The sequence below is a fragment of the Aulostomus chinensis genome, chromosome 3, assembly GCF_037954235.1.
Source record: "Aulostomus chinensis isolate RoL2024-O1b breed Wild chromosome 3, RoL_Achi_v1.0, whole genome shotgun sequence".
In the NCBI taxonomy this organism is placed as follows: Eukaryota; Metazoa; Chordata; class Actinopteri; order Syngnathiformes; family Aulostomidae; genus Aulostomus; species Aulostomus chinensis.
This window is the reverse complement of record NC_141322.1, coordinates 28241850-28269090: the sequence shown is the minus strand read 5'-3', so window position 1 is coordinate 28269090 and position 27241 is coordinate 28241850. Positions and strand designations below refer to the sequence as shown.

General features: G+C 44.3%; 1 protein-coding gene across 8 annotated transcripts in view; it reads left to right on the top strand.

Moving 5' to 3' along the window:
- chd5 (chromodomain helicase DNA binding protein 5) overlaps positions 1 to 25860 on the top strand; it is a 39600-nt gene extending 13740 nt beyond the window's left edge. For 4 of the 8 annotated variants that reach the window (XM_086200111.1, XM_086200114.1, XM_086200116.1 and 1 more), the window contains 38 exons: positions 1615 to 1833; positions 3121 to 3239; positions 3771 to 4012; positions 4107 to 4219; positions 4387 to 4513; positions 4802 to 4968; positions 5242 to 5460; positions 6336 to 6542; positions 6809 to 7020; positions 7189 to 7320; positions 7506 to 7614; positions 7812 to 8003; positions 8687 to 8887; positions 9052 to 9189; positions 9285 to 9406; positions 9527 to 9700; positions 10580 to 10721; positions 10906 to 11037; positions 11128 to 11245; positions 11359 to 11483; positions 11569 to 11815; positions 12101 to 12273; positions 12667 to 12841; positions 13684 to 13770; positions 14024 to 14112; positions 14764 to 14897; positions 16307 to 16451; positions 16657 to 16816; positions 16901 to 16974; positions 17112 to 17304; positions 17396 to 17485; positions 17625 to 17768; positions 19019 to 19127; positions 19343 to 19475; positions 19627 to 19822; positions 20514 to 20677; positions 21450 to 21576; positions 22796 to 25860. In XM_086200111.1, the coding sequence (XP_086056237.1) occupies positions 1615 to 1833; positions 3121 to 3239; positions 3771 to 4012; positions 4107 to 4219; positions 4387 to 4513; positions 4802 to 4968; positions 5242 to 5460; positions 6336 to 6542; positions 6809 to 7020; positions 7189 to 7320; positions 7506 to 7614; positions 7812 to 8003; positions 8687 to 8887; positions 9052 to 9189; positions 9285 to 9406; positions 9527 to 9700; positions 10580 to 10721; positions 10906 to 11037; positions 11128 to 11245; positions 11359 to 11483; positions 11569 to 11815; positions 12101 to 12273; positions 12667 to 12841; positions 13684 to 13770; positions 14024 to 14112; positions 14764 to 14897; positions 16307 to 16451; positions 16657 to 16816; positions 16901 to 16974; positions 17112 to 17304; positions 17396 to 17485; positions 17625 to 17768; positions 19019 to 19127; positions 19343 to 19475; positions 19627 to 19822; positions 20514 to 20677; positions 21450 to 21576; positions 22796 to 22923 (5778 nt within the window). In that variant the 3' untranslated portion in view covers positions 22924 to 25860. Of the gene's footprint in view, positions 1 to 526; positions 650 to 1614; positions 1834 to 3120; positions 3240 to 3770; positions 4013 to 4106; positions 4220 to 4386; positions 4514 to 4801; positions 4969 to 5241; positions 5461 to 6335; positions 6543 to 6808; positions 7021 to 7188; positions 7321 to 7505; positions 7615 to 7811; positions 8004 to 8686; positions 8888 to 9051; positions 9190 to 9284; positions 9407 to 9526; positions 9701 to 10579; positions 10722 to 10905; positions 11038 to 11127; positions 11246 to 11358; positions 11484 to 11568; positions 11816 to 12100; positions 12274 to 12666; positions 12842 to 13683; positions 13771 to 14023; positions 14113 to 14763; positions 14898 to 16306; positions 16452 to 16656; positions 16817 to 16900; positions 16975 to 17111; positions 17305 to 17395; positions 17486 to 17624; positions 17769 to 19018; positions 19128 to 19342; positions 19476 to 19626; positions 19823 to 20513; positions 20678 to 21449; positions 21577 to 22795 lie in introns of those variants that run through there. The other 4 variants (XM_086200113.1, XM_086200115.1, XM_086200117.1 and 1 more) reach the window with 3 other exon arrangements.
- Positions 25861 to 27241: the final 1381 nt, after the last annotated feature.

Sequence of the window (27241 nt, the reverse complement as noted above, 5' to 3'; positions counted from 1 at the left end):
CTCTCTCGCTCACACACACACAAACACGCACACATACATACACTCACAAGTACATGCCAGTGAATGTGCTCATATGCAACACTCTGATCACACAACAACGCCTGTTAGCTGTTACAGCCTTCCAGATGTCTCTTATTAAACAGGCAGGATGGAGCGAAGCCTACGGATCAGCGTTGAGCTGTGATTGGCTGCGATCTTTCTTGGTTTGGTTTGTGGTTGGAACTTGTATTGAAGGTGGCGCTGACTTGACACCCTCGTCGACTCGACGCCAGCTGTTCACATAATCGTACCATATAATATTATCACAGGAAGAAGAATTATATTCCTTAAGAAGTGACTGTTTGGAATGATGTAATTTAATTTATGCAAATGCCGTCAAGTAGAAGCTTTTATCCGAGTGTTTGATAGTAATGCAGCATATGTTTTCAGCATGGGTTGTCTCAGTGGGAGCTCTAATCCTGAAGCCTGGCAAAATTAATGCCATGCTAATTTGCGTATTTGTGAATTTCATAATTTTATTATTCCCCCCCCCCCCTTTTTTTTTATACAACTGTAGTTGAAATTCTGTCTCAGTAGAGAGATCCCAAATGCAGAGAGATTTCCTCTGCTACTTTCAGCTGTGACTCCGGAACCTGTCCTCGGCTGCAGAGTAAGAGCCAGTTTCAAAGCAGGACTTAGTGTTTAACTTGGATACTTTTATGGTCCATCCGACTCACGTCAATACTATCAAGCAACTCTCACTACCTTCATCTCCAAGTTGCCAGTTACTTTTTTTGAGATGCGAAACGGCTTTTAGCGGAGGACAGCTAACCCTGCTGAGGCAACTTAATCGAACTAAATGTAAAATAGGTTTACATGTAATTTTAAAATGCAAAGCTGTGTTAAACTTGCACCACTAATGTCATAATAAAAAGAAGAAACCAAGGGCTTGTTATTTAGATTAGCGCATGTCAAGTTCAGCATCCAAGGGACGATGGCGTTCAGCTCTGCAAACAAAGGTTTGCACACTGAATAGCTAGAAATGCTACTCTGGCGTGAGCATGAATGCTACGTAGTATCTACTAGCAAGGTGTGTATTAGGAAACAGAAAAGGCTCTCTGGATACGTTTGATTAACACAAGTAGAAGTTGAAGTGGATTTTTGGTGAAATCTAGAATAGTGCGTGTGTGTTTGCCTCAGGTACTCGAGGCAGAAATATTGATCTTTCCACAAATTCAGCATCAACATCATCTGTTATACCTGCTAATTGCAGCAGTCCAGCCAAAGATTTGTAATATTATGTATGAAGAAACTTTCATTCGGTTGGGATGTTTTTCGATCTGTACAGTGAAATGTATCATTCAAGACCGGGTCTTGACTTAAAGGTGCCAGTAAATATGAAAGGATTTGAATGATTCTCAGTTCTGGATGCATGTTTACATGTTTGCTACTGCTCTTGACTGCATCAGATTCTGACTACATCGGTGAAGTTACACACGTACAGGGTTTTATGCACTGGAGACTGAGATGCCGTATGAACCTGCCCGAGTCCTACCAACGCCTACAGCTAACCGACAATATGTATTTATCTGTACATTTCTATGATGCTTCCGTGTCCCTCTGCACATGCCTCAGGGTGGAATCCAGACAAGAATCGACAGCGAACTGGACGAGACCTCTGAGGTGGAAGAGGAACAGGAGCGTCCAGAAATAGGTTCTGAGAGCGAGAGCAGCATGTACGGTCCTACCAAGAAGAAAAAGAAGAAACCCAAGGAGAAAAAGGAGAAAAAACCCAGGAAGAAGAAGAGAGACGAGGAAGATGACGATGACGACGACGACGACGGGAACATGAAAGTAAGTGGCAGCTTTTCTTTAATGAGTCCTTGAAATGAGGATGCTAATAGACCCTTCTTTTTGCCTGGCGGAGGCATTCAAGCCCAGGTGCGATTAATGAAGGAGGAGGCTGCATTCCATTTAGGTGAGCCAGTTGCCGGGCCCGTGTATTGAGCATGCTCACTCGCTGGCGTGACTAACTGAAAAAAAATAAATAAATGAATGCAGCCTTTTTCCTGCTTTGAAAGGTAGAGCATGTCAACTGTGAAAAGGGTCTGTTTCAATAGGAGGCTTTGATGATGCTCGGTTGATTATGTCTTTTTATTTCAATCTAATTAGAACATTGTAGCTGATCCGCTCCATTCACATAATCTGAGGATGAGTTTTCTGGGTAAAAAAACAACAACAACTGATCAATTTGCAACCAGTAAGGTCTCAGCTGAGACCCACTCAGACCTACAGACCGCTAGTGTTAGCTTAGCGCACTGGATGAGGTGAATGAGTCATTTGCCGCAGCAAATCAAAACTTCGTCCGACAAAGCAAAGTGTTTTTTGAAGAAGAGCGACTGCTGCTGCTCCTAATGCATTGACTTTTGAAAAGAAGATGAAGATAATTTCTTCTGGACAAACCAAGATCCTGAACCTTAGCTGCTGGATGACTTTTGAGGAAGGCATACTGACGATGCGCTAAGCCAGGGATGCTGGTGCGCGAGCTGCCACTAGGGGGTGTGCGAGATAAAAAAAAGAATGTTATGGCGGTTGGTGTTTTTTTTTCAGTGGGATTTTCCCACACAATAAAGACTTGTAAATAAACATTTCCTTTGTAAAATTCAAAATCAAAAGCTGACATATTAATTGATAAGTAAATGCGGGCCATTCAACCCTGCGCTAAGCTAACGATCAGCCAGCTGATCTCTGCGGGTCTCAGAGGATGGTAAATGAGACAATCTAATTTGATAGAAATTAGATTTTTTTTTTAATAATTGATTTAATATTTGACTGTATTACCCAGAAGCGAACACTTCCATAACCACTTTGTACTATAAAACGTTTTGTTACAATATGTAAAATAGGGGTATTAATACATGAATAAATATTGTTTTTTCAAAAATAGTCGATCCAAATCCACCCGAATACCTAAAATAACATCCTTGAAAACCTTTTATCTGAATGTTCTTACAGCTTGTGTGTATTTTATAATTTTATGGACCATCTGGAAACCGTTGTGTATAGTTAAGGGTTATGATTTATATTATTTTATTGACAGGTGATAGTTTAACGCACATCTCTGTTACTGTGTATCTCTAGGAACCCAAATCATCCAGCCAGCTGATGCAAGAGTGGGGTCTTGAAGACGTCCAGTATGGCTTCACTGAGGATGATTATAAAACCATTACCAACTACAAGGCTTTCAGCCAGTTCCTCAGGCAAGCATCTAATTTGGATCACCCTCCCGTGTTAACCTCTCCGTCATCTCAGTCTCACTGAGAGGCTTCCACACTGAGACTATAGTGTGTGGTGTGACGAGCAAACACTGCTCTTTTTGTTTGAGCTAGAAAACTCGTGTGTTGGTATAAAGAGTCTTTCTCACCTGGGGCTGTCTGGCTCAGCTAAGCCTTTGCTCTGACAAAGTGGAGCATGAGCTCCTGCGGTGCCCGCTGTGAGTAGTCAGCTGCTTGCTGGATGCCTGTGACAGCTGGGAGGCTTTGGGACTCGCCGCTCTGACCCACTATCTTTCACAGGCCAGTGTGCCAAACCTCAAGCTGTTGCCTGACAAATCACAAACATGACAAACACACAGCAAAGCAGGAAACACAAAACGTAAAGGGTAATGGCATGTCAGTGAATCAAGACCCCCGATCCCTCCGGTGCTGTGGTGAAATAGAAATTACATCGATGGGAATCAAGTGTGACATAATAGAGCTGCTGTTGTCTCCTTTCCCTCTGGTTTTATTCAGGCCTCTCATTGCCAAGAAGAACCCGAAGATTCCCATGTCAAAGATGATGACAGTGTTAGGGGCCAAGTGGCGAGAGTTCAGTGCCAACAACCCGTTCAAAGGCGCATCTGCCACCGCTGTGGCCGCGGCTGTGGCTGCCGCCGTGGAAACTGTTACCGTGGCGCAGCCAGCTTCTGTCAGCAGCATCCAGCCAAGCTCTCAGCTGGGGCCAATCAAAAAAGCCAAAACCAAAGAGGGAAAGGGTACGGCCTGAAGAAGTGTGACAGAACACATATTTTTAGAAATAATAGTGAGAAAACAGTTAACCCATCTGTCATGTGGATCTCTGTGTCTCAGGGCCAGGAGTCAGGAAGAGAAACAAGACTGTGAAGGAGGTGAAGAAGAAACCGAAGCCGAAGAAGACCAAATCAAAGACAGGCCAAAGTGGGAAGAAAAAGAAAGCATCCTCGGTATGTTTTTTTTTTTTTTTTTTTTGCAGCAGCATTTTCTTTCCTCTCAGCTTCTGAATATTTTCAATGGAATCAGAGCGACTGGCCACACACTATTTTGAAAGTCAGTTTATTTCAGTTCTTGGCATGGCTCGGAGGTTTAGTTTTCTGTGTGTGTGCTTTTCCAGAGCGAGGAGGACTTCCTGGAGGAGTCAGATTTTGATGACATCAGCATCCACAGTGCCTCTGTGCTTTCTGATACCTCGGGGGCCACCACCAAGAAGAAGGCCCGACGTGGGCGGAAAAAAAGGAAAAGTATGTTTACTCTCTTCACTCGCAATGCTCTGTGGTGGGTTCTTTTTCCTACTAAACCCCAAAACTCAAACCAGATTGTTTGCTTTGATTACTAGTAATAAAAATTCATTTTCCGAAGCTTGTTATAGTGTTTTTGGAATGTTTGATGGAATCACGTGACCCTCACACACTCACTCACGTTGAAAGGCCTCTCGTGTTTATTACTTAATTCTTGTATTGCTGGTTTCTAATCGTCTGCATTCAATAACTGTCTGTACGTGGGAATGTGTCCTCCTCTTCCTACGTCAGAGGAGGACGGTGATGGCTATGAGACGGACCACCAGGACTACTGTGAGGTTTGCCAGCAGGGGGGGGAGATTATCTTGTGCGACACTTGTCCCAGAGCGTATCACCTGGTATGCCTGGATCCTGAACTGGAGAAGGCCCCCGAGGGTAAATGGAGCTGTCCGCACTGTGTGAGTAGAAAAGTTCCACCCCTGTATGAAAGTTCAGTGTTTTTGTGGTGATTTTAAGTTCTGCCGGTGTCTAATTTTTGACAACATTAAATCTTCCTTGGGCAAAACTGTAAGTTCGCTACTTGGTGTAAAGCGGATTATTCTGTCAACGTTGTACCACTGGAATTTGTCCACTGAGCTGCCAGATTACACCATGTCCACGTTCCATGCTGGTGCACGTGCGGGACAGGTCTTTTTACCGGTTACCTGTCTTACAGTATCTGTATCCCTCAGGAGAAGGAGGGAATCCAGTGGGAAGCCAAAGATGATGATGAGGATGAAGAGGAGCCTGCAGGAGAGGAAGAGGATGACCACATGGAGTTTTGCAGAGTATGTAAAGATGGAGGAGAGCTGCTGTGTTGTGACACCTGCCCATCATCCTACCACATCCACTGCCTCAATCCGCCTCTGCCTGAGATACCCAACGGGGAGTGGTTGTGTCCACGCTGCATGGTGAGACGACTTTTACATTACGAATACCAAAGGACAGGTTCAAAACGATGTATTGAACATTGGCATTTCTGTGGCAGAGTGTTTAAAGTAGTCAATGTTAAATAAAGACGATACGGTTTAAGTCAAGCTTTCGTGCCTCCCGATGCACAAGAAAATGAGTTGCAAATATTGATTAAAAACACAAGACAGTTAAATCTAAGTCGTGTTTTTTTCGTGCTGCCTACTTCACTGAGTCCAAAGGTTTCCAGCATTTTTCAGACCCAGAGAAATTCTTAATGCCATTCATGTTAACTCGGGTGCTTTTATTTGGTCGCCTTTCAACGGCTCCATGTTCCCTTGCCTCTTTTTGTTGCTACAACAGTGTTGAATGTCTACGCTAACTTATTTTTTAGTGTGATGGTTTTGACCACGGATAAGAAGGCAGAGCAGACTTGAACTTGCAACATTAAACAAAGCTGAAGACTGTCGGTCAGATCCAGGCCAGCGAGTTCATTTTCCTTCATGTAGCGCTCAGATTTGCTTCATCGAGTTAGTTATGACAGGTGACCTGCTCTGTTACCAGGACTTCGGCCTTCCATCACGTCAGGTTAATCAGCAACAGTCATCATTAACAACAACTACCGTGATCCTTAGCTGCGAACATCATCAGCCCCTGTCTTTTATTATTATTATTTTATCCACTAGTGGGCGGTAAAATAGGCTGATGGCTGCCAGGAAAGGTGCCACCTGGTCATCAGGACCTCCAGAGCCATGCTGCCCTCTACTGTACTCTCACCTTTAAGTGTTTTTGCTGAGAGGTTTTATGTGTAATTCTGTATCTGAGCTTGTTCTTGCAACTGCATCCATGGTATAACAGCACCCTTCTCTTCTCCTAGTGTCCCCCCCTGAAGGGGAAGGTCCAGAAGATCCTGCACTGGACGTGGGGAGATCCGCCACTGCCGGCTGAACCACAGCCAGGCCCTGACGGTAAGCCAACAGACCCACTGACCAAGCCGCCACTCAAGGGCCACCCAGAGAGGGAGTTCTTCGTAAAGTGGGCTGGGCTTTCGTTCTGGCACTGTTCCTGGGTCAGTGAGCTGCAGGTGAGAAACTGGAATGAAAGTGTCAGCACGTTCTGAAGACTTATTCTTTTTACTGAACCGCCGATAGTGAGTCTCTTTTTGAATACACGCGTTCACACTGTTTCAAACCATGAAAACTTAAAGTATGTAAGCGATCCTAACTTTGAATGTCACTATCCTGAAAATGGAGACATTATACGAGGTGTTCCTACCCTAAAAAGAAACCTCTCCAGAGGTGATTGAGGGTAATCAGACTCCGCTGTTGGACCTTCTCTGTGGTTCCTCAGTTGGAACTGTACCACACAGTCATGTATCGGAACTACCAACGTAAAAATGATATGGACGAGCCGCCCCCCTACGACTATGGGTCCGGAGAGGAGGAGCTCAACAGTGAGAAGAGGAAGAGCAAAGACCCTCAATATGCTGTGATGGAAGAGCGCTTCTACCGCTACGGCATCAAACCAGAGTGGATGGTCATCCACCGGATACTCAACCACAGGTGACGACTCTGTCTTACTCAGCCTGTAATACATCAACATTCTACTACCTTAATGTTGCTTAACTGTCGTAGTTTTGCTCTGGAAATAGGTGAGAGAGCTGAACGTATCGGCCGCTAGCATGTTTAATGTGACTATGTCCCGTTAATACCTTTGAATTTTCCCTGTAGTTTTGACAGGGATGGGGACGTGCACTACCTGATCAAGTGGCGAGACCTGCCGTACGACCAGTGCACCTGGGAGGTGGATGATTTCGATGTCCCAGAATACGACAGCCATAAAGCTTGTTACTGGGACCACAGGTAGGTCCGCTGGACTTCCGTGAGGCAACTTTAGTGTGAGCCACTTCTCTTGGTGTAAAGGTGTAAGCAGGAGATTTAAGATGAACGCAGTGATCCACAGGTACCCAAAAATAAACAACAGAAAGTGTTTCTGCACTACAGTCCATCTCTGATTACTCCTTTTTGTTGCTGCCATTATTTACCAGGGAGCAAATTTTAGGGGAGGACCAACGCCCCCTGGTGGTGAGGAAAGGAAAGAAACTCAAAGACGACCATCCAAAGAGGGAGATCCCTCCTGATGCTCCCATCATAGATGTAAGCTGAGATATGTAGATGCACTTTGCTCTCTCAGAAACGTTTTACTCTTTTTTTGATTGTGTAGTGTTATTTCAGACTAATAGATGTTGTGATTCAGTGTGAGAAACACGATCTACCTCTGTTTTGCCCAGATTGTCTGTGTACAAGTCTGTGTACCGACTGCAGAAGATTAAACTCTATTCTCATATCACCAGCCCACAATTAAGTTTGAGCACCAGCCGTGGTACATTAACGCCACCGGGGGAACGCTGCACCCGTACCAGCTGGAGGGCCTGAACTGGTTGAGATTCTCCTGGGCACAGGGCACTGATACCATCCTGGCTGATGAGATGGGCCTGGGAAAGACAGTGCAGACGATAGTGTTTCTCTACTCCCTTTACAAGGAGGTGAGGCTGGAAAAATGCGTTTGGTTTCCGGAGTGAAATATGAAAAGTATGGATAGCAATTCTGGAAGTTTGCTTTTAAAAGTGTCTTCTATGTCACGGTTAAAGGATTCATTCACTGTTCCAGAGACATTTAAACATTAGTGTAAAGTTGTAGCAGATTAGAAATAAATAAACTGGTTCACTGTCGACAACTGACAATGACATGACCCCAGAGAGTAGGCGGCTCTGGGCCAAGTGGAGCTGTCTTCCACTGACTTCAGCTGACAGGCAGCCAGATTATCTGAGCATGACGACGAGGTAATAGTGCAACAATGATTTTTTTTGCAGCTTCCAGAGATGTTAGTGCAAACATTTTGAACCATGCGTGGGGTCCAAGTCTTTGCTAGATTGATTTATCTCTCTGGTATGGGATAGGTGATGTCATCAAGCTACGATAAAGAGACCTGAGGTTTTTTTTCAACATTTAATGCTTTGTCAGCAAACACGTCTTGTATACGGTTGCAACCAAAAGCTTGAATAAATTACCTGGAACTTGGAACTGAGGCAGTTCCTCCAAAGGTTTCTAGTTCTTGCTTCTGTCACCTGTCAGTCACAAAGGGGAACAAATCGGGGACCTTACAGTCATCCATTCCAGAAATCCTGTCTTATCCCTGGAATGCCAAACATGTATTTCTCCTCTCCAGGGCCACTCCAAGGGGCCTTTCTTGGTGAGCGCACCCCTCTCCACTATCATCAACTGGGAGAGGGAATTTGAGATGTGGGCTCCAGATTTTTATGTTGTGACGTACACTGGAGACAAAGACAGCAGGGCCATCATCCGGGAGAATGAGTTCACCTTTGAAGAAAGCGCAGTGAAATTAGGACGGAAGGTGTTCCGCATGAAGGTATGTTCATCCAGTCGTTTGTTTTAACCTGTTCAATTCTAGATCTGCAGCCGGACACTTAATTCTGAATTTGAAAACTTCTGATGCTTCGTTCTGGCTGGGATTAGAAAAATCAATATTAGTAGGAAATATGAGAGGAAGCACATGACCTTCTTCCCTTGCAGAAAGACACTCCTATCAAGTTCCATGTGCTGCTGACTTCCTATGAACTGATCACCATCGATCAAGCCATTCTGGGCTCCATCACCTGGGCTTGCCTGGTGGTAGATGAGGCCCACCGACTGAAGAACAACCAGTCGAAGGTAAAACGACACTCGTGTTTCTCCACCTACTTCAACCGAGAGGACATCCAGGAGGTTTATTGCGCTTCGTGCATCATAAAATATGTCCTGTTCAGTTTTTCAGAATCCTCAATGGATATAAGATCTATTACAAGCTGCTGCTTACTGGAACTCCTCTTCAGAACAACCTGGAAGAACTGTTCCACCTGCTCAATTTCCTCACTCCAGAGCGCTTCAAGTAAGTTGCTACATCAGATAAATGACTTAAGCCTGTATGAGAGGGATGGAGGGATGCACAGACAGATGGATGGACAGGTAATAATTTCTGTCTTTTACTGTTTCATGTGTGATATGTAAGTAACCTGGAAGGCTTCCTGGAGGAGTTTGCTGACATCTCTAAAGAGGACCAGATCAAGAAGCTCCACGATCTGCTCGGTCCTCACATGCTCAGGAGGCTGAAGGTGGACGTCTTCAAGAACATGCCTGCAAAGACCGAGCTGATCGTCAGAGTGGAGCTCAGCCCCATGCAGAAGTACGCTCCCACAGAGAGGAGTTGACATGATGAGGATTTCAGAGCCAATAAGAAAATGGTCAAATACAAACAGCAAAAATAGATACACGTCGTTTACCTCTACAGTAACAGTACTCACAAGTCCGATATATTTTAGTGTTATTTTAATCTAATATTCAATGTGAAAGCTGGTTTTCTTGCAACTTCGAGGACAAGTCTGTCATTCTAACCCCGGGCACTATGGTCCCAGCTGTTTTGATTAAATGACTTTATAGAGAGCAGCAAAACAGCTGTTAATTATTAAATGTTGCTTCTTGGTTCGTACTTTGTACGTACTAGTGATTGTTTTTTGGCATCATTTTATGTGTGATGATGTTGCCAGCTCAACTAAATAAATGTAGCTCCGTCTGCAGCTGCTCTGTTAACTCCTGAAACAGCATTTTTCTTCAGTAAAAATACAATTCATTCTTAGGATTCTTTTCTCCTGTTTGACTGGCAGTATTTATTCAGGTCAGGTCCAGTCTACATTTGACTGATGGATCGTGAACCTTTCAATTTAAAACTGAAGAGAAAAATGCATTGCGACTTTTCACGTCTTTTCCAATCGCCCAGATGGATCATCTCTGTTTTTGCTGGCCGTCGATGGTTTTTCCTGTACCTACAACAACATTGGTCTCATAGTATAGAAAATGTAACAAATGAGAAAAAAATGAACAGCATTCAGGAAAATCTTTTGATTCGAGATCTCACTACATTACAAGTGATGCATATATAATGTAATAATATACATAATAATGCATGTATCAAACAATGTGCTGAGAGTTCATTTGCTAGAACAGATGATGTGTCCCTCTCGTGTCTCCTCCCACTTCTAATCAATCCCTGTCCTCTGACCTGTAGAAAATATTACAAGTTCATCTTGACACGGAACTTTGAGGCTCTGAACTCCAAAGGTGGAGGGAACCAAGTATCGCTGCTCAACATAATGATGGACCTGAAGAAGTGCTGCAACCACCCATACCTGTTCCCCGTGGCCGCTGTGGTGAGGCTGCTCAACCTTTTAGTACATACACTTTATTTCTCAGGTCCAACGATCAGATTTTGCAACTTGAAACGTTGATACGGAAAGACATCCCGTGCAGAGATGCCGGACGTGCTGAACACATCTTGAGGTCATTTCAACAAACTGCTCCGTTGATGTCTGGAATGGATGTTTATCCCTCCAGGAGGCTCCAGTGTTACCAAATGGCTCCTACGATGGGAACCTGCTGGTGAAGTCCTCAGGAAAGCTGACACTCCTTCAGAAAATGCTGAAGAAACTCAAGGATGAAGGACACCGAGTTCTCATTTTCTCTCAGGTGAAGTAAAGATACTCATATAATCATCTCAACCACTATCAATAACTTAATGGTAAAAAAAACATCTTCTGTTTTTGTTTTTTTTTACAGATGACAAAGATGCTGGACCTACTGGAGGATTTTCTTGAGTTCGAGGGTTATAAGTATGAACGAATTGATGGAGGAATTACTGGAGGCCTGAGACAGGAGGCCATTGACCGCTTCAATGGTGAGTTGGTTCATCCAGAATCTAGCCGGGTGTGTTCCTGAGAATTTTCTTCCCCTGGCTTTCCCCCTCTCTATGATACAGAACCCGACTGTCTGTCTCGGTCTCTGTTACAGCGCCGGGGGCTCAGCAGTTCTGCTTCTTGCTTTCAACACGAGCCGGCGGTCTTGGCATTAACCTGGCGAGTGCAGACACTGTCATCATCTACGACTCTGACTGGAATCCTCACAACGACATTCAAGTACTGAGTTCTGGTCTCGGTCACTTGCATGCATTATTCCATGAATGCCGTGTCTTCTGTTTACCCTCTGCTTTGATACTCCCAGGCCTTCAGTCGAGCCCACCGTATCGGCCAGAACAAGAAGGTGATGATCTACCGTTTTGTGACCCGGGGCTCCGTGGAGGAGAGGATCACTCAGGTGGCGAAGAGGAAGATGATGCTGACCCACCTTGTGGTCCGGCCCGGCTTGGGCTCCAAAACTGGTTCCATGTCCAAACAAGAGTTGGATGACATCCTCAAGTTTGGCACAGAGGAACTTTTTAAGGATGAGATGGAGGCGGCACGAACCATGGGTATGACTACACACCAAGATACTATATACAGTATTAATAAGTAATGAATGAAATGTTCAAAGTACAAGTATGTCTAATTATATAAGTACAGTGCTTGAGTAAATGTTCTTTATACATTCTTAGACATATGCCTGTTGTTTCTGCTGACTAGTTTATACTTCAGTGAGAGGAAGAGTTGCCTCCTTTCATTCTACATTCATTCTTGCTCATCAATGAAACTCACACGGTTTTGTTTTTAAGTTTTAATAAGTTTATATGCTCTAGAAGTAATAATCTCATCTACAGGTGACAGCAAAGATGGCGAGGAGGGGAACGTGATCCACTATGATGATGACGCCATCTCAAAGCTGTTAGATCGCAGCCAAGACGCCACTGAAGACACAGAGATTCAGAACATGAACGAGTACCTAAGCTCCTTCAAGGTGGCGCAGTACGTGGTGAAAGAAGAGGATGGAGAGGTGAGAACGTACCCAGACTCCTCCGTCCGAGAAGGAGGAGTTTGTTTATTGGTTTCAGACTCGTAAACATGAGGATGTGGTGGTTTCTTTTGTCACTTATGACAGAAGAATGTAATCTTTGGATTTTGGACTATTGAGTGGACAATAGTCATCAATTTCATCCATTGATTTTTGCATTTAGAACAATTGGTCAGATTTTTTTCCTGTAAAAACATGTTTAGCTTTACTCTGTAATTTGCCCCGAGGCCTCCGGTGACTCCTGGCATCATGTGTCCGGGAGCTGAGGGACTTCACTCTCCCAGGACTACACCCAAACTTCTTTTCTAGTCTGAGTGTGGGACTGACCATAGCAGACTTACAGTGGTTCAGTATTTTATATCTCTCTGTGTGCAGGAGGAGGTGGAGCGTGAGATAATCAAGCAGGAGGAGAACGTGGACCCAGACTACTGGGAAAAACTCCTCCGCCACCACTATGAACAACAGCAGGAGGATCTGGCCCGTAACCTGGGCAAAGGCAAACGCATCCGCAAGCAGGTCAACTACAATGATACAACCCAGGAGGACCAAGGTAGGCCCTCCCAGCAGCTGAGCTCCTGCATGTCCTCTTAGCTTAGCTTAGATTTAATAGGAAATAATTCAAACCACTGAAATTCATTTAGATGCCTGTGCATTGGCCTGTGATTATCTGTGTTTTGTTCACAGTAACTTTGCATAGACCAGCGTTACACTTTCTCTGCTGGCTTTAATGCAGCAGCTCCTCTTGTCAATTACTTTTTAATTGTATTTTAATTGAGTTTGTTGGCCTAATTCAGTCACAAAAACTATCTATTCAAGCTGCTGCGTGCGCGAGCTTCTCTAGTGTAGAATCAACACTGATTATCATTACAAATAATGCTTTGGGGGATCTGCCCGGAACAGTAACAAGATCAGTCCAGAAGTCAGCCATCATGTTCAGTAAATCTTCTGGTTTTAAGTCTCAGTTGGAGTTTTCGACCTCCAACATGGTGTATCGAGTTATGCTGTGTTCAAGCTCTCTTATATCTCGTGCATTTATTTTGTAATCTCATTTTAAAGCACTTCATCTTGATAGTTCAACCGTGTCTATTGCAGTTCGTCATCCTTCAGACGTACTTGTAGGAGTGGCTTCATGGTCCTGATTGCCACGGTTCAACAGCAGCTGTATGAAAGTGTAAATATTTCAAAGCCCATCACAGCTTTGAGCACTCTCTCCAAGTTTCAAGTGATTGTCAGCCAGAGTAGTCAACTCTCACCCCACTACGGGTGGGCAGAAGTGGCTCCGTGCATGCACCGCTGTAGTGGTCTGTAGTAATCTGCAGTGCCATGGCACCCCCTGGTGGCCACCAACAGAAGCGAACGCAATGTACTGTTTCTCTTTGATGTGTGGCTCAGAATGGCAGGATGATCTTTCAGACAATCAGTCGGAGTACTCCGTGGGGTCCGAGGACGAGGACGAAGATTTCGAGGAGAGGCCTGAAGGTAGGCAGCAAAAAAATAAAAAAGGGTCATTCATCACCCTCACACAGATTACGGTGTCATGAAATACCTGGTAGAGTTCTGGAATTTGAAAATAGCAAAGTCCAGGCATGGAATAGTTGTCAGTCAGATGGATACAAACGAACATACCACCGAAAAACACCACATTCAATAATAACACTGTCTCAGAGAAATGATTTCTTTGTTACATCACTGAAAGCCTTCTGACATTTTTGAGTGGGTTCTGTTTTGGTAGGTGGACGCAGACAGTCTCGTCGTCAGCTGAAGAGTGAGAAAGACAAACCTCTTCCACCCTTACTGGCACGTGTTGGAGGCAGTATCGAGGTATGAATGACAGGAAGACGATTTCTCTTCATGTTCATGTGCATCTGAACGCAGGCGGAGCCTCCGATGGACTTTATGTAGACAACCTGTGTTCAACAGTTACAACACTTGATCCATGAAAGACGTTTGCAGATTCATATATTCTTGAGAAGGAGTAGGTGGCATTGTAAGGACTTTGATGTGGTAATTATACATTGTTCCTGCATAAAACCTGTCAGACCCACATTATAGTACAAAATAGAATATTTATGCGCGGAGGAAAACCTTCAGTTCGTGTTCTTTAAAAGCTCCTATTCGTCATTAATTTCTCCTCATCAGACAGGAAGGATGGCGAGGAGGCCCACTTTAACGTTAGCATTAACGGAGTATCACGTTGTTGTTGTTGTTGTTGTGGAAATAAGAAGCAGCAGAGAAACAAACTGGGCTTTTAAATGGATGTATATGTGGATATCATCCCATGCAGGAAAAGACAGTTTTAGCAGGTTTCATTGTAGCCCCCCCGTCCCCCCCACCCCCACACACACACACACACACACACACACACACACACACACACACACACACACACACACAGATATGAGGATGAGATGAGGATATTATGGCTTCCTGTACAGTCTTTTTTCTCGTTCTGATGCTTCCTCTTGTTACAAGGTGCTGGGGTTCAACGCTCGTCAGAGGAAAGCCTTCCTCAACGCCATCATGCGCTGGGGCATGCCTCCTCAGGATGCTTTCAACTCCCATTGGCTAGTGAGGGACTTGAGAGGGAAGAGTGAGCGTGAGTTCAGGTAATACTCTGGTATGTTTTCTTATACCATAACTGCGATATACCAAGCAGTGGTACAGTATTTGATGAAACAAGAGTTCTTCCATCATACTGCATGTTAATATTTAAATGGCTACTAGCTGAACGTGCAGTATCTGGGTTACTCATGTAAAATCAGCGGTGGCAAAAATAAAGACGTTCTGTATTAACTGGATGTAGATGCACAAATGTGTGTATTTTAACAAAAGACTCAGGTAGAAGTATTTAAGTTTTGGCTCAAATAAGTACTCCGAGTCCAAAAGTCCAAGCTGTTTGAGTCACATTTCTACTGGTTAGAGGTCGGAACCCGAGTTGGCATTTATCTGTTATTTTATTTATGTCACGCTACTTTCGTGAACCTGACTTCACATAACCAGTTTCAGAGTCTCATCCATGGACACAGGTGTGTTTTCACGAGAGATCTGAAGATTTTTAAATATCAGATTGTAGTTTTTCAGGTTTTAGCTAAATTACCTCTTTATACATCATGATATCATTCATATGAAACACCTGATATTCAATCTATGATCGGAGCAATGCAGGCAACACAAAGAGTTTCATTTTTTTTTAGACCCGGAAAGGACATAGACCCAGAAGACCCGCCCACAGCTCTCCTCTACATCTGATTGGCTAGTTAGTACATATCAATATTGGTGACAGCCAATCAGAGGAAGTGACGTTTGCCTCCGTGACGTGTGCATTTCACTGTGACCTTTGACCACCAAAAAATGTTTTCAGTGATTCAAGATGTGACTCACCTTTACAAGAATGATACATGTGTGTGTGTGTGTGTGTGTGTGTGTGTGTGAGAGAGAGAGAGAGTAAGTGAGTAAGTAAGCAAGTAATATGCATTTTACTGCTGTGATGCCTCCAATATGAACAAGTGTACAAAAATATTCGGTGAATCATCGTCATAATTACTTTTAAACATTTAAACATAACCATGATAAAGCAACTAAACCAATTAGCTAGCCACACCTCCTTCCTCTCTCTCTCCCTCTCTCTTTCTTTCTTTCTATCTCTTCATCAGGTCATTCAGTTTCTTCCCTCCGGTCAATGACATTAAGAGTTCATCAAGTGATATTTTTGGGCAGTTTTGCTGTTAGCAGTTAGTCTTCATTAGCTTCAAGCTAAATATTTGTGTCTGGCTAAAACAAAACACCTGAGCTAGAAACGCCTAATAATGATCACACATTTTGGGTGAAGTATTAGCTACCATCCTACTCTGCCATGGCGACCACCGCTGATGTTCATTTTGCGACAGCTACAAACTCTGCACCAGAAAATTACTGTTAGTCTTCTGCTTCTACCTGAACCCCTTCAAAGCCCCTCCTACGAGACGCTTGCAGCAGTATGGCATAGCAGTAGGAATCTCGTGTTTTTCTTCACCAGGGCCTACGTGTCTCTGTTCATGAGACATCTATGTGAGCCCGGGGCAGACGGAGCAGAGACGTTCGCTGACGGAGTACCACGCGAGGGACTATCCCGTCAGCATGTTCTCACCAGGATTGGAGTCATGTCCCTCGTCAGGAAAAAGGTGCTGCTTATTCAACGTCTTTGACACGCAATATGAAATCTTTTGCTTTAACACTGTGAGATTTGACAAAATGGGTCAAACTCTTAGAGGCAGATGAAAGGACTTTTTTTTTTTTTAGATGATGTGTTTTGTCTCCATCTGCGAATAAAGTTTGCACTGAATATGTCTCATATTTGCACATTACAATTTAATCTCATCTTTGTAGGTGCAAGAGTTTGAGCATGTCAACGGGAAGCTGAGTTCTCCGGATCTGATTCCCATCGGTATGGAGCTGAAGAAGCTGACTGAGAGTGTGTCCTCTGATCCCAACACTCCAGTACCAGCCAGCCCTGTCACTATACAGCCTGGCACCCCCATCCCGCCAGGTCAGAATCCATGTTTAGTTTTCCATGAAGAAAAAGTTCATGCGCAGAAAAAAAGTTGAGAATCTTTTGTTGTCTGGACTACAGAGAAGACGGAGTCTCTCTTGGGTACAGCTGAGGAAAAGGAGGCAGCAGAGCCTGATTGTAAGAAAGAGCAGGAGGTGTGTCTTTCCTCAGTAATTCTAATTTCTGTTATTGTCCTGCTGAACAACACTCATAGACGCCTCTGTCAACCTTTGAACTTGTATTTCTTTCTCTCCTCCCCTAACTCCGACTGCCCTGTCTCTTTTCCTCTCAGCAGCTTTCCAGTGCAGACGCAGCATCTCTACCTGCAGCTGACAGCGAAGAGAGCAAGACCGGCTCAGAGGAGAAGACGGGAGATGAGAGGGACAGAACTGAGTCCCCCTCCAAACACACTGACTCATCTGCCAACCCAAAAGAGTCCTCCTTGGAACCGGCGGAGCTGTCATCTATTCAAGTTTCACCTAAAAGTGAGTGGTGAATTACTCCCGCTGAAAACATAACGTATCTTCAGACTTGTGCCGTGTTTAATTTGATCTTTTCTGTTCTTGTCGTGCTCAGTGGAACCCTGCAAAGACACAGAGAAGTCGTCAGAGAAAGGGGACTCTGAATCTCCTCTGGGGAAAACTGAGGACAAAGAAAATAAGCCAGGTATGCTGAATGATACGGGTAGATAATCAGCCGATTTAGTGGTGATTATTTTGTTGTGTGAGCTTCATTTATTTTAACCTCAATTTAATCTCAAAACACTAAAGAGATGGTGCTGTTGTTCATGTCTTTCATGTTGCAGATGACTTGAAAAGTGAAGATGCATTAGAGGGACGATTAAATGGAGACAAAGACACTTTGGATGAGATGGATGAGAGCAGGAAGGAGGACAAAAATGGATTCAAAGCCAAGTTTATGTTTAATATTGCTGATGGAGGCTTCACAGGTGAGCTCCAAACACCAATATAACACATAGTAAGTCTCTATATGGGGGTTCAGCAGGTCCCTTCATGGCGCGTCAACAGGGAGATATGTGTTGAAATTGTTGTGTGGAGCAGGTAGTCTCTTGGAGAGGCGAGACAGTTTCATACTGTCGCTCTAAACCTAATACCAAATGTACTTTTACGCCTCGGTCTGTGACCTTCAGTGTGCCAACTGGAGTCTGTTCATTCCTTTGGGAGCCTCCACATTCTCTCATGTGCTTGTGAAGCTCCTTCTTTGTTTATTCTCTTTCTTGTAATGCTTCGGGTTGCAGACGCCGGAGAGGCCGTGGACAGCACACCAGCAAAAATAAGCTAACAGGCTACCTGCTAGCTAACACGCTATTGCTTCTGTTTCTCGTGTGTATTCCAACGGCTAGGTGGCGAAAACAGACACAATTAGCGTCTCACCCCCAGACTAGCAACGTGGCGTCTACGTCCATCTGTAAAGAAATGCACTTTCTTGAACACCAGGTGGCATCATCCATAAATGACAGCTAACTAGGGACTCGAGACGAGCTTGTGGGGATTTGATGAACAAGTCACTTGACACACGTGCAGTGATTTTATTGGAATGACTTTTAAGCCTTGTTGACTGTCAAAATTCATTTGCATAGAGGAAGAACAGGCTTGTGTATTACCTCCCCACTTTCTCAAGGCCCGTTTACACCAAAGATTTGCAGCAGAACAAGTTGAAGATACTTTGAATGCGCCGGGTCTGCAACGTTCTGCCAGTTTACTGTGCTGCAACTACACCAAGTGTATCGTTTCCATAGCAACGGCTGCACTTCCACTGCACGAATAAGAGCATTGGCAGGGAGTTGCTTGTTACAACTGCAGTGCTACCACTAATGAAACAGTGAAAACATTAAAAAAGGACTTTTGCTAAATTATCGCATTATTTCTTCCCTCTTTTCTGTTCCTGGCTTTAACCCCGTAGCAATTCTGCCTTTGAGAGGAGCTGATGACACCTCTGATGAGCAAAGAAAGATTAATTACCCTCACAGTGTTTCAAGCCCATGCTTCCTTGTTAGAGGTAGTTACAGTCTGTAGATGAGACAATGGGGTGAGGCCCCCACCCGGTGTTAACTGGCCTTTAAATTCACTCCAAACTCAGTGCTGCAGTTCAGTTTTGCTGCAGTTTGGACTTCAGCTTTGTTTTGCGTGTCACTGACCCTCTTCCTTGACTACCACCTATTTTTGTCAACCCTTACAGAGTTGCACACCCTTTGGCAGACTGAGGAGCGAGCCGCGCTGTCTTCTGGAAAGATGCATGACATCTGGCATCGTCGCCATGACTACTGGCTGTTGGCTGGCATCGTCACGTATCCTTTCCCAGATGTGGAGCCAGAAGTTCAGCATCTGGCAATGTAGTATAATCAGTCATGACTGGGAGGGAGCTGCAGATGAGTGATACATATTTACAGAATGCGAGGACTGATGTCAAAACATACTGTCCTTTTTAAGTTATCCAGATATTTTGTTTTTTAGCAGGTATCTGTGCTCCTATTTGTTTTCCTTGACCTGGACTCGATCCCAGACACGGCTACGCCCGCTGGCAGGATATTCAGAATGACCCTCGCTACGCTATTCTTAACGAGCCCTTCAAGACGGAGATGCACAAAGGCAACTACCTAGAGATGAAGAACAAGTTCCTGGCTCGCCGGTTTAAGGCAATTGTGAAGTCTATAATTAAACTGGCGACTGAACATTGAAAAGCTTCATGGACGAACTGATTTGTTTTGTCTGGATGTGAATGGAGAAAATATCTCCCTCTGCCTGTCACATGTGGGTTTCATTCCCTCCCTCCCCGTCCTTGTTTAGTTGTTGGAACAGGCTCTGGTGATCGAGGAGCAGCTGAGGCGGGCAGCTTACCTGAATATGACCCAGGACCCCAGCCACCCCGCCATGGCTCTCAACACACGCTTCGCCGAGGTGGAATGTCTGGCAGAGTCCCACCAGCACCTGTCCAAAGAGTCTCTGGCAGGGAATAAGCCTGCCAACGCCGTGCTACACAAAGGTCCAGTTTCAAAAATAGACACTGTTGAAATTGTCAGACATTCCATCTCACCTGCCAGGGCAGCTAAAGCGGGGGAATAAGGACAGCTCTGAAATACCGATGCACTTGTCACTCCACGGGTCACGAGTGTGTGCTGTGTTTACGCCAAACAAAAGCAGATAGTCATTCCCTAAAATTAGCACTAGTGACTTTTAATGATGTTCGCAGATTAATTTTAATGTAGCTTAATGAATACTTGCTCAACAAGTCTCCTCTAATTCATCTGTTGCCTCAGTTTAGTGATTTCAAGGCTGCAGGATAAAACTTGTTCCCTCACTTTAATCATAATTTGTTGCTTCAATTTGGTTATTTTATATTTTGAAACAAGTTATATCCTGTGGCTACCAAACAAACAATATGGACCCTTATTGTCAGAAAAATAAACCCTCATTTAGTCATCCACCGTTAAATGTAATGTGGTATACTAATGTGGTGTTCATATGCCCTTTATTTTGTGGCAGTTGTTAGTTTCATGACCTGGATCACGAGTTTGATTCCCTTTTAATTAATTTAATCGTGTGTGTGTGTGTGTGTGTGTGTGTGTGTGTGTGTGTGTGTGAGTGTGAGTGTGAGAGGGAGAGAAAGGGAGCGTGACATCACAGGTAGAGCCACTCTGTCTGACATGACCAGTGTGTGTCTTTGCACCACGCAGTGCTGAACCAGCTGGAGGAACTTCTGAGTGACATGAAAGCAGACGTGACACGACTGCCCAACATGCTGTCCAGGGTCCCGCCGGTGTCGGCCCGCCTGCAGATGTCTGAGAGGAGCATCCTGAGCCGCCTCACCAGCCGGGGCAACGAACCTCCGCCGCAGCAGGTGAGATGAGACACGGTGGTCAAGAGGGCAAAAAGAAAATAAAGCCTCTCAGGCAAATTATAAGCCGGCTTTCTCTTTGATTCTCCTCATGGATGAAGTGGTGTGCTGGTTATTACCGCGCAGCCAAGGCTGTTTGCTCTTAAGGGTAAGAGGCTTTGTTAAGTACGCTACAGGGCTCAGTACATTTAAGAAATAAAAGGCAAAGGGAATATAAAAGTGCCCCAAAGCTATGAAGTACTCTGCAGTCACAACTGCATTACTCTCTCCAAAAAAAACAACCCATGGGGACTCCAACTCCCTATCCCCCCTGGAAATGTTTCCCCAAGGTGTCATGGGAAAAAAAGACTCAGCCAACTCAAAAGTTGTTTACCCTCACCATTGAGCTCCTTGTGTCCGTCCCAGCGGGTTTGAGGAGAGAGACTTTCATGTCTCCAGCACCTGTTGGCCAGAGCTGAATCTTCTCTCCAACTCCAGCGACCACTGTAGCCAAGCAGCAGCTCGAATGGTCGTGCTCTGACTCTGCCGTTGGGGTTGCCATGCCAATGTGTTGTAACTGCGGAGACCATTATGACTCGCTCTCCTTTGTTTGTTTGTGTTCCTCACAAACACACACATTCTATCACAGGAGGACAACGGCTCTACCAGAGCAGCTCGAACCTGCGTGACCCTGCGCAGTAGCAGTTACGCCGGCGGTGCCCAACAACGCTGACATCAGACCAATCCACTGTCTTTGTTTGTGTGGTGTGAACATTATTTTATCTGTGTTTCTCAGACGTTTAGCCAGGGAGGATTTGGCTGCTCCCAGATGTACAGCAGCAGCTTTGGTGGTGGATTCAGGGGTCCGGGTGGACAGCCGATGGTCAACTACAGTCAGATGCCTCTGGGACCCTACGTCAGTGGTGAGAATCAGCCTGGTCTGACCTGTAGGACAGTGGATGAACCAGATGGTCGTGCAGGTTGCTGCTCAGACTACCAGTAGCAGTCAGTAAGCAACTTAAAGGAGGACGCTGCTAGTTAGCTTAGGCTGTGTAGCATTACTCCCTCAAAAGTTTTCAAATAGACTTTTACCCAGAACAGTTTTTGCCTCCATTAATAAAGTTACACATAGTTGGAACTACTTTCCTGACTGGGCGCAGTGATTTCACACAGCACCTCGACAGCTTTGCAAGAGAGGATAAGGAGGATTACATCTGGGTAACCCAAGACCCTCAACTTCATCTATTTGAGGAATTTAGATAGAGATCTGCTAACCCCTACTCCCCCATCCCAAAAGTTTGATTTGTTCCTTTAAAAGCACAAATTAGCAGGGTTCTGTTCCGTTCACATCCGAGCCATATCAGTACCGCCATTGGTACCTGGAATTTGGTATACAGTATATATATGTGTAGTAGTAAGTCCAGCCTCCATCATTCATTCTTCAGCTTGTAGATCTATCCAGCGTTTGGCCAGGTTTTTCCTCCTCGCTGTGTGATATACGTCCAAGTGTTATCACACACACTGCGTTTGGTTTAAAGACGCTGCAGAGTCGGTGTCACATGGTCTTACTCTCTCACTCCCAAAAAATATACTTCACTCACTCGCCGCTCACTCTCAGGTACCGGTGTCTGGTATCGACGGAGCTATCATCAGTAGTCAGTAGAACCCACTTCATTCAGTTGGTAAAAGATAAAGCACAGAGTCCCTCAGTCCACAGCCCCGGAGTACATGACACAACTGAAGTACTTGCGAGTTTTCTTGACTTGTGCGTGGCACCAAATAGGGCGGCAGCTCCACGAGCTGATAGCTCCATTCGTGCTTTTACCATCTGCCTGTTTAACGTTTGGTTACATTAGAAATCGGCTCCATGATCACACTCATATTGACACTGTACTCACAGCAAATATTTAAATATTTGCCCATTTATGCAGTTAATTCGTCCACTTAATTAAAGTTAATCCTTTTTTTTCGACTGACAGTAACTCGGACTGGTGTAACGTAAAATCTCTGTACAGAACTTGATTAACATTTGTAATAGGCGCTTCTCAATCTACTGCCTGTTCCACCTAAAAAGAAAAAAAAAGATGTAACTTATTGTGTCATAATGAGCCAGTAAAACATGAACACTCTTTTCCTCTTTAGTGTCCTCTAATGGCCCTCCACCCCCAACAAGCCATTTGGACAAAAAGTCACTTGACTCCTTGCGAGAAGTGGCCACACCTGACCTGAAGTCAGGTAAACCTAGTGATGTCATCTGTATCGAGGACTAGACGGGCTGCGTAACACTGACGTGACATCATCGACTCCCAGGGATGGAATGTGTGCAGATGACAGCTGCCAATTTCTTCCTCCTCTTTCTCTCCTGGTCCTTCCTGACTTCAAATCTACGAAATCAAGCTCTCTGTCTGCGGACGAGGCCATTAACACTTTGATTAATGCAGATGTATCTATCTTAAGAATTGCACTTTTATCTTTCAAGGATCCTGTAGAAGTATTTCACTAGATATTTGATTTTGTTAACCTGTGCTCGAGAGCCGAGGATTAGGAAGGAAAACGGAGCAGCTTGGATGAGAGAGGACTTTTCTTTGTTTCGGCGCTGCACTATGAGGCCAAACTCAAACAAGTTGGCAGGACTGAGGTTCTGATGGCCTTCATTGGGGCTCATTCAAGTCTTGGAATGTGTGTTCTGTTTGTGCTTGCCATGACTTTTTTTGCCATTCTGCTTATACTTTCGTCCATCTGCCTATCCACTGTGACTGTGTCCTGCTGGATCCCAGTGAAGACGTCTTCAGTCATGCTTTGAAAGGTTTTTCTGATATTCTTGTGTTTGTCATTCATGTAGTGACCAGTGGATAAAAGTATTGATTTACAAACATCAAAAGGTATTTTCATGTATGCAGTAGCTGGACACAGTCTGAAAGTCTGCCACCTGCTGGTACTACGGAGAAAGTAAAACTGCAGATGCGTAGTCACCCGCAAGGGTTGGCCTCTTGTACTGTATATACTCAGAGACTGCTGTTTATTATACCTCTCATAGGTTTAATCATAGTGAAAATATGTACTTGGATGAAATCAGCTTGGTGTAAAACTGAGAGAGGACTGAGTACCTCTGTTTACTTGTGATTCCTTCTATAGTTGAATGTTAGTGGTGGCTGGAGAGCTGCACTATAAACAGGGACTCGTGTGGCCGACACCCACACGCAGTCCAGGGCTTTCATGTTCAAGCCTACCTGAGAGACGAGTGGAGAGTTAAGGAGCGCTTTATTTTCCTCTTACAGGGACTTTCAAAGCTCACTTTCATTGTTAGAACTAACGGAGAACATAGGTGCTTACGGAGCGACGTCACCTCAAGTCTAGCATTCGTTTGCTTCTCTTTATGTTCAGATAAAACTCAATGTATTTGGTCATTTTGTGCCATAAAGGGGTTCAACCCCACCTGGATAATCCAGTATAATCTGTTCTTTAATGCAGTGTATTTCCTCCTCAGAGGTGAAGACTGTAATTACCTCCACCAAGGAAGTAATCTGATAACTTGCGTGTGTGTGTCTGTCTGTTGTTTTTTTTTAACTCGGAAGGATATCTGGAAAACTAAACGGCACTTCTGGATGAAATTTGGTGGAAAGATTGATTCCTAAATGAATTCAGTCAAATATCTTGAGTCCATGCGAAATGGTTGAAAGAAGAATGTCTCGGCTTGCGTTAATAATCCCAGTTGTAATCTGGATCTGTTTGATATAATCTTTCTATTGACCGGTGGAGCCGTGCGTTGCGTTTTGGATCGGTGACACAGAAGAACTATCTTTGGCTGTAGGGCAGGGACGTTGATGAATCATTGCTCATATTCTGCATCCACGCGGTCTCCTCGGTGGAGCTCGGAGTGCTTTCTGGCTGGTAGTCGGTCTACGCTAAATTTAAAGGAATATTCTCTGTATACCCTCCTTCGAGGACCAATGTTGCACAGCATTACTCTGCGGATCTCCCCTCCACTTCCCCTGTTCTGGTCTTTCAGGTTTTAATACATATCTTTTCATTCCATGTACTATTATTATGTGATAAAGTGACCATGCCATAAAGAATCTGCCATAAATTCACAATATCCTGTCCCTTGCGCGCGCGTGCGCGCGCACGCGTGTGTGTGTGTGTGTGTGTGTGTGTGTGCGTGTGAGACGCTCAAAAGTTTTTGGACTCAAAGTGCAAATTCTTCCTGTTATATTTTAATTGTTTTCTTTTCCCAAAGACCAGTGGCATTAAGCTGTTTCTATTATTGCCGTTGCAGCAGCACTTATTCGTGATTGGACTCTAAACAGAGGAGGCTGTGTTGTCATAAATTTAACTCAAATTGTGATCAGATGCGTTCTTCTGGCGCTTTTTCCCTTCTCGCATCACTACAACCTCTTTCTCTGTTGTCTAGGACACAATTCAACTTCAAACCACCAGGATTATGAACCTTGAGCAGCGTCTCATCCGTTTTTTGGGTTTTTTTTTGCACTATTCCTTGTTAGTGTTTATCCGTGCTGTTTTATTTGTTGTGTTTTTGTTTGTGCCACAAGTTACTTGACTACAACATGCATTAGGTTGCTCGACAGATAGAACCTCAGAAACATGTAAATACTTGAAAGATTTTTTTCAGAGCTAAGTCCATCTCATATAGATTTATGTATCAAACTGGAAAAAAAAAAACAAAAAAACAAAAACAGATGAATGTCTGCCGGATGGTGTTGCCATTGAACTGCGGTGTGCTCAGTATGTGCTCATCATTCAAAAATCATGTCTTTTTTTTTTTTTCCCTCTGGAGTGATGACCACGAGATGACATCGAAAACACAACGCTCAAATCAAATGCAATCAAACTGAAGTCAGTATGAATGTAATGTCTGTTAGAAAAATAAGGCTTCAGTCTAATATAACAACAATGTATGTACATGCTTATTAACATGGCTTCAAAAGCTACCAAAAGACCCTGATAAGAGGCACCTTTGTTGCAGTGAATGCACAGCATATGAATTGTTTTCTATGACGGTTCACTTTGGGGAGGCGGTAGTGTATCTAGCATTTACAGACAATGAGCTCTAAGCTGTGTTATGGTTCTGATATTTGTGCTGTATAGCAACTGAATGAAAAAGTGAATTGTCATCTTTTTATTTGTATTCTGTGTATTTGTTCAGTGTGTTTTAATAAATCTTACAGTAACACTGTGTGATTTTTATTCCGGTCGAGCGCGTGTGTAAGTTGTTGTGTGTCTTGTGCAGTATCTTCTCGGGCTGCGCGTCACAATCTGCACAAGCCTAAATGTGATTAGAGCACGAATAGACGTACTAAATCAGTTTGTGCTAAAAATAGCCTCGTGACGCTCTGATCCCTGAGTCGGTGCCGTGTACTCAAGATAAAACTAACAATAATATGGAACCAAATTACTGAAGGAGTGCATGTAATTTTTGGAACATCTGATTTACTTGCTGTTACCAGAGGGTGGCGCTATCAGTCAAAGTCATCCTGTGGATGTGTCTTCTCAGCAAACGAGAGACGTCTGGGAAAGATCCGCCCGTACAGAACCCAATAAATTCAGTCGTGTGCTCCTCGGTGTATGAATACATTTGGCCTGATCGTCATGGTAACAGCCTCTAACAATAAGCCTCAGTCGTCTCTGTGACACGTAGCCAAGTTGTTGAGGCTTTTCTGACCAAAATTAATATGTGGAGCTGCAACAAGGAAGGCATCAAAGTGTTTAAAAAAAACAGCCTGTGCCCCGATTGTTTATTTCTATGAAAATGTAATGGTTTATTCCTGAGCCTGTCCTCCCCTCCCTCCACTGCGTGTGCATGTTTGTGCCAAACAAAATTTCCTCCAGGCAGGTCTGACGCGTCACGTTCACAAGGAATGAAACAGAGGTGAGGTTTTGATGGTCAGCTTGACCACCAAAACCTCTCAGGTCATTCTTGAGTCCAAGTGGACGTTTGTGCCAAAATTTGAGGAAATCCCCTTCCAGGTGTTCTTGAGGTGTCGCATCAATGTGAAAGGGACACACGGCCGCAGGGACAGACGGACAATCGGCCCTCGGCTGCACCGCAGAGAGGCAGAGCAACAAATGTGGAGGGAAATCAGTGGATAACAGTCTTGATCATGAAGCAGAAAAGATTGAAAATCCATTCTTTTGTTAATACATGTTTGCTTTCAGCATTAAAAACCAAAGAATGAATGTTTAATCTTTGTGCAACGTGTTCAGGTTTTTTTTTCTAAAAATCTGTGTCTGTGTGTCTTCATTTCTATTTCAGTAACGCTTCCATTTTCAAATCTCAGCCATGCCTCAAGTGCAGTGTGGACAGAATCGTCACGCGGAAGTACAGTATTGCCCTTAATTCCCTCTGTCCAACCCACTTTTTCTGAATATTTCCAGTGATTGGTACAAATGCCGCCCTTCAGGATTCCTATTGGCTGCATGCTTGACTTTGCCGCTCTGCCATTGGCTAGTTCTGTCTGAGCGTGCTCACACTGCTTTGTGCTGCTGTCTGGGCGGCAGCAGCAGGGGTCTGAAGAGTAGGAGGAGGGAGGGAGGGAGTAAAGCAAAGAAAGGATAGAATGAGACTGAAGG